General features: G+C 33.6%; 1 protein-coding gene and 1 pseudogene across 1 annotated transcript; both read right to left on the bottom strand.

Annotated features, from left to right (window-relative positions):
* Positions 1-2,424: 2,424 nt before the first annotated feature.
* On the bottom strand, positions 2,425-4,719 carry LOC106332141 (annotated as a pseudogene).
* A 2,741-nt stretch (positions 4,720-7,460) lies between these two features.
* LOC106330700 (histidine-rich protein PFHRP-III-like) lies at positions 7,461-8,003 on the bottom strand. The gene has a single exon (XM_013769131.1). The coding sequence runs from the start codon at positions 8,001-8,003 to the stop codon at positions 7,461-7,463; it is 543 nt and encodes a 180-aa protein (XP_013624585.1).
* Positions 8,004-8,669: the final 666 nt, after the last annotated feature.

The following is an 8,669-nucleotide window of genomic DNA, read 5'->3' on the forward strand; positions in this document are numbered from 1 at the left end:
TTTAAATACTTGAAAATATATACAAATAATCAAACGTAAATATCTAAAATAGTTAAAATATACTCAAAAATTCAAAAATACTTAAATAATTATTAATTCTCTCTCCAAATATTTACACCAAACCAATTTTTATATGTTAAGTTAGGTTTTCTAACAAATGTTATTCAAATTTATATGTAAAATATTCTATTTTTATAGTTTTTTTTTAAATTAAAGCATATAATAAATTTAAAATTTTTTAAAATAATTTAAATTGATTATCCAAATCCGAATTGAATCCTTAAAGAACTGAACATAACACGAAATCCAAACAGACCAGAAAACGAACCTGAACGCACACCCCTAAATTAACTATTATATATCCTATATATGTCATCATAGATTACAAAAATATGTGTTATCGATTGTATTTTATATGTATCATCAAATAAGTAATCTTATAATTAATAATATTTTATATGTACAATCATATAAATAATCACATATACTATATTTTTAAATTTCAGTGTGAAATATAAAAACCATAATTTAAGTTGGTGTTTGAAATTGAGCTTTGTATTGTATTTTTCTTATATATATAGAAAACATTTTTATAATGGTTATTGAAAAATATATTAGTAAAAATCAAATTTTGAATATATATATATTGAATAAATTTTTGATATAAATCAATTTTAAATTATTATTTTGATTTGAATATATATATCAAGTAACATACACCATCTTTTTTAATATAATATAATGGACTTTCAATTTTTTTTAATAGCATAAACACATTCTTATTTCATGTTTCCAAACGATTCCGTTTTTTTTTTTTAAATTTCTATCTATGTTGCCAAACAAGAGCTTAAAGTATTTTTAATTTAATAAGATATATGTTTTAACTAATGGACCAGACTGATTCATCTAAAGTATTATTACTTTGCAAGTTTATGGATCTTATCGTCTATCAATTTGTTTTCATCTGGGCCATTATATGATTAATTTTTTTTTTTAACAAACAAACATTTTAATATAATATAGATGGAAGAAAAATTAATATATTATATCCACATGTTCTATTATAAACAAAATATATACGTGTTTGAAAACAAGAAAAAACATATATAAGACAAAATATAGTGTCACAAAGTAAGATTTATAAAATTTTATTTTATAATCTTAGTAACAATTAGAAACATTTGTTCAAATAATTTCTGCGCACAGCGCGGGTTAGTATCTAGTTTAAGGTTTGAATGGGGTGTGGGCAAAACACATGCGTTCAGATATAAAGTAGAGAATCCACTAACATTTTCATTCACCAAAATAAAAACTGAATTGTAGCATAAATAATACAATTTTTTGAAGAAAATGTATAAACGGTCAGTAGTTCTTGAAGTTTGTCATTTTTGTAGTGGTTCTACATTTCTTCCACATGTCAATAAATATATCACTTATTTATTATAAATTAACCGTATTTTTCTCTTTTTAATTGAAAAGTCTTATCTAATAATTATGTTAGTTTTGTAATTGATTGAAATTTTGTTGAAATTTGATTTTTCCTGGAAAGATCTTCCAATAGATGAATTCTAAATAATTATTCTTATTGTTACGTGAAGTCACCAAAGTGTCGCAAGAAGTTTGCTTTCAAAACCAAAGTTTTGACAAGAATCTTTGAATAAAATTAAATAAGACTTCTTGAGAAGTCTTCTAATTCTTTAATTTTAATAATAAATGTTTTATTATTTATTGTCAATTGCAAAATTAACCTACACAGACTTATTGCTGGACTTCAGAGAGATTTATGTGACTGTAAGAAAACTTCTCAAAAAGTGTTGAAGTCTTCTTTGGAAAAAGATAATTTCTGACATCGATCAATTGCCAAACTAACCTACTTATCAGAGAAGACTTTTCGAGATGTCTACTTGATTTCTTCCTGTTACAAAGAAAATGCATATGACTTTTAGAGAATTCATCTATGAAAAACATAAAAAATAATCAATTGAAAAACTAACATATGCACTGACTAGTCTTCTTAGTGAAATAGATCTGGAATTTTTAAATATCATTCTTAGATCCGGTGACATATTTAGTTTCTACAAACACATACAACTTCTTAATGAAATTTACCCATTAATTCTTGATCAAGAATCATGAACTTGAGTAACTCCAATAAGCTTATAAATTTGAAATCAAATAGTTGAGATTTTGGAATGAAATGAGAGAGAAAATGAAAGAGAAATTGTTTATATGTGTAAGAAATGAGGATACTAAGATGTAGATGTCGATTTTAAATGTATATCTTGAAATTGGTTGTTCATGGTAGTTGGTATATCGATGACAATGACAATGCTGTAAATAAAAGAAGAAGATGAAATTATTGATAAAGTAATTATTTTTAAAAAAAATGGTATTTTTATAAATAACTTGAACTTTTACGGTGAATTGAGCAAATAAAAATTCAAAAAAGTGAGGTTACTTTTGTGTTTAACCACAAGTTTTGAATTATTTTTGAAAGAAGCCCAAGATTGTTTAGCACAAAAAGGGATGCATATATGAAAACTCTAGAAATTATCTGAATTAAAAAAACTGAGAAAATAATAGTAAAGAGGCAATTTAACAGGTTTATGACCAATTTAGTTGTTCCCATTCCCAAAATGGTTGTGATAGCCCATCAACCATATCTGAAATTCTTTGCGTTGTAGTAACATTCACGGGTAACTGAACTTGGTCTCCACCCCCTGAATATGAAGTTTCCGGTGAGGTTGATATTGTGGCACATGATGATGTCTCAACTCCATTGTTAGGAAGCTTTCTCTCTAGGAGTTGTGATATCCCAGCAATCATCTCTGAGTTGCTTTGTGTAATTTCTATTGAAATTGGTCTTGCGTTGCGAGATGATGTCTCAATTCCATTGCTAGGAAGCTTTCTCTCTGTCCCAGAACCTTCCGTTGGACGTCTATCAAAAGCTCTCGAGCTTCCAGATTTTATGTAGATTCAACAGACACTGAATTTGTGCCTCAACTAGTTTGAATAAAAACAAAACAAAAAAGAATCACGTAAAACCTTTTCTCATGAAAAAAGTCTACTTTTCTTTTTCGTAAGTGTGCAGCATTTTAGATACTAGCGATTAACCTTAGGGTAAAATTCTATGAATGTAATTTTTTTTATAACCACGTGGATCGCAAAGACTTTTAGACCTAAACACTAATCACAAAAGGCATTGCATCCGAAATTCTATGAATATAATATTATAATTTATAGAAAAAGAATGCATGATGTAAACACTTTACCCCAAAAATAGACAGTATAATTAATGTCAAATACTACAACAAACATGTATGTTTTTTCTAAAAAAATCAACCGCACACTTTTTCTTTGAATCACTTCTGAAAACACTATAACAAGTTAAAACCGGATTATATGTATAAAACATATTAAAACCACTATTTAGCATTGGAAAGAACCAAATTGTAGCTTGTATTCATATTTTTCTGCTGTAGTAATTTTCTTAAAGCTTATTCGGTTAGTTATACACTTCATATGTTTGTCCTAAAGGTGTGAGACATAAGTTATATATGTATATTTTGGAATACCGTATTTGATAAAAGTGTTCAAATTACAAGTGGTTACGTACCTTAGGGATGGTAGATACGCTGGCTGTTTCGTCAATTGCTTTATATTCATTCATCTTCCACTTTGTCTTTCTCCCCTTAGGTGCTTTCCCGATGTAAAAAACCATCGTCTTCTTAACTCCGATCACTCGATTATCCGGTGAGAACACAGGCCCCGGTGAACCAGTTGCTTTCCAGTATCCTGAATTAGTGGTCCTGCTCGGTCTACCTCCTCTAGCTTCTCTCTCTTGTCTTGGCACGAAGAAAAGCCATTGTTCTCTGTCTCCTTGACACCTCTCTCCCGCAAGATCTACAAATAAATAGCCACATAGAACACAAGTCTCCAGCGTTAGGCCTCAGTTATGTGTGTTTCCGTTTACGGTCATACTAAAACCAATTTAAGCCAAGTTAAAAAAAAAAAAAAAAAAAAAAAAAAAAACCAATTTAGTTTTGTAGATTTTTTTTTTTTTTTATTTGTTCTTTTGCATTCACGTTTGTGAGTACTTTCTATAAGTGAACTCAATATCTTTAGAATCTTAAACAATCTAAACACAAACGAAAATAGGAGCATACAATTTATGTTTGGCGTTTGCGTTTACACTATCCCAAAATGTTTAATAGAAAATAAAAATGCCGAACTATAGATTTGTGATTTTCTGACAACTTTTTTACATATAAAATGTTTAGAGAAAAAAAAACACATAAACGCACACAAACATTACACCTAGATATTGTGCATACAATCTCAATATGATCACAAATGCAAAAAAAGAAGTAAAACTCTACTATGAGACGTATCGGTATAATATCCTCTTTTGGCCATATATAAGTTAAACTTCAGACCAGGATTCATTATTATCATCAAGATCATATATAGCTAATGATGTTTGCATTATTGCATACGTACTTGGAAGCTGAGTAGGCTCAACGTTAAACACATCGAGGATGGGTATGAGGCTGTAAATGGTAGCATGTCCTCCGTCAAGCTGGATTCTTAAGTAGAACGAAATCAGCTCCACTTCCGTCGGATAGAAGCGAAACCCTACAGGAGGAAGCTCTTCGACCATTTTAGTTTCTTTTTGTGTATGTTTACAAAACTTTGGCTTCTGTGTGAAAACTTCATGGGCTCACTATGAGTTTAAATAGGTGCAAGTGCTAGGTATTTCGAAGTAGAGATCGGGTTTTCTGAGTGAAATAGGAATTTTTTTTACGCGTTTCGACTTTAGTTTTCTTTATTTATTATTATTTGTCTTTTCATACTTTGTTTGGGAACTGAGCGCGGGCCCATTCTGTGGTCGGCCCGTTTATGTCAATTCTAGGCTAGTCAATTCTATATGGAACAGTGAGTGCTTTTTGTAAGCTACTACCATATCATTGAATCAGTCAAGGTTTCTTCTTACTAGTTTCCGACTAAATACCTAATTATTCTGGGACGGTATCCCGACCCGGACCCATTTTGAAATTTCCGTATCATTTCCCTTTTTGTGTCCATTCAGATAATTACTGTTAGGGATTTTTTTCTTCTATATGGTTAAAGACATGAATAAAAAATGTACTGGGTGCGAGAATTGATAGAATTAAGAGTGTTTTAGATGAAGAACATGATGAACTTGCAAAGAGAGAGAATCAGAAAAAGAAGAAATGATTTCTTTAATTCATTTGGAACATGTTACACTCCCATTTAAAGAGAAAAATAATCAGAATAAGTTGACAATAAGAATGAATAAACTAATATTCCTAAAGTAGAACAAATTTGCACAACAACCGGATGGTAGTGACTAATCTGATCTTTCCCTCTTCTTTAACCAAACATGTGATATATTCTTATATATAGTCTCCAACAGGTCTTTCTTCATTTTGAAATCTCTATTGGCTTCTGGTTACTCAGACCATATACTTAGACAAGTCTCATTTAGTTGCTTAGTCTTCATCAGTTCAATTTATTTTTTCTTCATGTCAAGACTCTCCCTCAAGTTTGACCATGGAAACGGGTCAAGCTTGGACACCATGAAGAGTTCTTCATAAAAAACTTAGTAAGGAAAAACCACATGGGAGAAAACCGAGCTAAGGAAAAAGAGTAAAGGCTTCATGGCTAAGAGGATCAGTGTGTTGTCAGGTCTATGAGTCCAAGCTTTGGATGCATGAACTCACAAACTTTTGTACTTGCTGCTTTGGTGAAGATATGAGCCAATTGATCTTCACTTCTTGTGTAACAAGGAAGAATGACTTGCTGCTCAACTGCTTGCCTGACCTTATGACAATCCACCTCAATGTGTTTAATCCTCTCATGAAACACATTATTAGATGTTATGTGAATTGCTGCCTGATTGTCGCAATGCATGGTGATAAGAGAGGTTGTCTCTATGTCAAAGCCCCTTAGCAGTCCCTTAATCCATACGAGTTCACTAGTAAGCTTCCTCATAGATCGGTACTCTGCCTCAGCACTTGAACAAGACACAACCTTCTGCTTCTTGTTCTTCCAAGTGACTAAATTGCCTCCAATAAAGGTGCAATACCCGGTTGTTGATCTCCTGTCCACTCTATCACCAGCCTAATCAACATCACAATATCCCACAATCTTTGTACTCTTGTTGCAACCCATCCATACTCCTTGTCCTGGTGATTCTCTCAGATATCTCAAGATCCTTTCCACCATATTCCAGTGATGTATCTTGGGAGTTTGCATATGCTGACTGACTTGGTTGACTGCAAAGCACACGTCTGGCCTAGTGATGGTAAGGTAGATGAGTTTTCTAACCATTCTTCTATAGTGTTTGACATTTCCATAGGGCTTGTCTTCAAACTCCCCCTCATGCAACACTTTATAGCCATCTATCTTTCAGTGGAGTCTTTGCTACTCTTCCTCCAAGATCACCTGCCTCACTCAACAAATCAAGTGTGTATTTTCTTTGGGATAGAAACAGCCCCTCTTTAGATCGGCATATTTCAATTCCTAGAAAGTACTTTAGCTCACCCAAGTCTTTAATATCAAATGATGATTTAAGAAAAGCTTTAGTTAAGATGATACCTTCCTTGTCACTTCCTGTGATGATAATGTCATCCACATATATGAGGATGGCCATAATGCCTTGTTGAGTGGTGAGGGTAAAGAGAGTATGATAAGCTTCAGACTTGATGAACCCTCTTCCATTAAGAGTTGTACTCAACTTATGATACCAGGCTCTTGGTGACTGTTTCAGTCCATAGATTGCTTTCTTCAATCTGAGCACATTCCCTGCCTTGACAAAGGTGTTCTAGACCAGGAGGTGGTCTCATGTAAAACTCATCCTCCAATTCTCCTTGTAGAAATGCATTTTTGACATCCATCTGCCATAGATTCCATTCCAGGTTGACTACCAACGATAACACAATTCTTATGGTGTGGAGTTTGGTTACTAGAGCAAATGTATCATGATAGTCTTCTCCATATGTCTGAGTAAATCCCCTTGCTACTAGCCTTGTCTTGCGCCTATCTACTTTCCCATTAGCTAGGTACTTAATGGTGAAGATCCAACGACTTGTAACTGTTTTCTTGCCTCTGGGGAGCTCAGTTTCATACCATATGTCATTCACTATCATTGCATTGGTCTTATTCCCAACATATTCTATCCACTCCTCATGCTCAATAGCTTCTTCATATGTCCTGTGGATGTATTCCTGATCCAGTTCACTAACGAACACTTGATGTTCTTGTGGACATTGAGCCAAAGAGCACACAGCTTGTATAGGGTGAGCGACCACATTGCTGTTGAAGTACACTTTGGTGTTTACTCACTTGGATGGTTTCTTTACCCTTGTACTTATCCTTAATGGTTGTACATCTTCTTGCATTCCATCTTGATCATGGACAACCGAATCGTAGACACCTCAATTGTGGACAGCTGAATCATAGACACTTGAATCGTGGATAGCTGAATCGTGGAAAGCTGAATCATGGAAAGATGAATCATGGACAGCTAAATCGTGGACAGCTGAATCGTGGACAATCAAATCGTGGACAGCTAAATCGTGGATAGCTGAATCGTGGACAGCTGAATCATGGACAGCTGAATCGTGGACATCTAAATCGTGGACAGCTGAATCATGGACAACTGATGGTTCATGTTGATGTCCCCCCTCATGATCAGGATGGATTGCTTCTATAGCTTCTTCAGCTTCTTGAGAAGTAGGAGGTCCCTTCGTTTCCTCACTCTCCTTAAATTGACTTATTCCAAGCCTTTCCATTACCCTTCTTAAGTTGTTTGCTCTATCTGAGGCTGATTGGGATAAATTCTTCACCTCATCCCAACTTGTCTCATCATAGTAGCCTCTGGATTCAACAAACCTCACATCTCTAGAGATCATAACCCTCCTAGTATCTGGTGAGTAACACTTATATCCCTTTTGGTGAGGTGAATAACCAATGAACATTGCTCTAGAACTCTTGGTTCAAGCTTGTTTCTTTGTTCACCTGGGATAAAAACAAAGCACAAGCACCCAAATGCACGTAAATGATCTATAGATGGGCAGTGTTTGTTCAGTACCTCATGTAGCGATTGATCATGAAGGATTCTTGTTGGTATCTTGTTGATCAAGTAACATGTTGTCATCACAGCAACCCCCCAAAACCTCTTTGGGACATTTGTATGGAACATCATGCTCCTTGCAACCTCCATGAGGTGCCTGTTCTTTCTCTCAGCCACACCATTTTGTTGTGGGGTGTATGGACAACTGGTTTGATGGATCACTCCATGCTTTGCTATATATTGTTTGAATGCATTGCTAGTGTATTCCGCTCCATTATCTGATCTAAATATTTTTATCTTGCCATTGTAATGATTAGTAACATGATTTTAAAAGTTTATAAATGCTTCTAACACCCTATCTTTTGATTGCAACAGTGTGATCCAAGTGTATTTTGATTTCTCATCTATGAATGTAACAAAGTATTTATGTTGTTCTCTAGATGCACATGGAGCAGTCCAAACACCAGAATGCACTAAATCAAAGCAGTTTTCATAGATGTTGATTGATTTAGGGAATATAAACTTGCAATGTTTTCCTAAGATACAAGCCTCACAATCACTCTTAAAAGAA

The sequence above is a fragment of the Brassica oleracea genome, chromosome C3 (assembly GCF_000695525.1).
Source record: "Brassica oleracea var. oleracea cultivar TO1000 chromosome C3, BOL, whole genome shotgun sequence".
In the NCBI taxonomy this organism is placed as follows: domain Eukaryota; kingdom Viridiplantae; phylum Streptophyta; class Magnoliopsida; order Brassicales; family Brassicaceae; genus Brassica; species Brassica oleracea.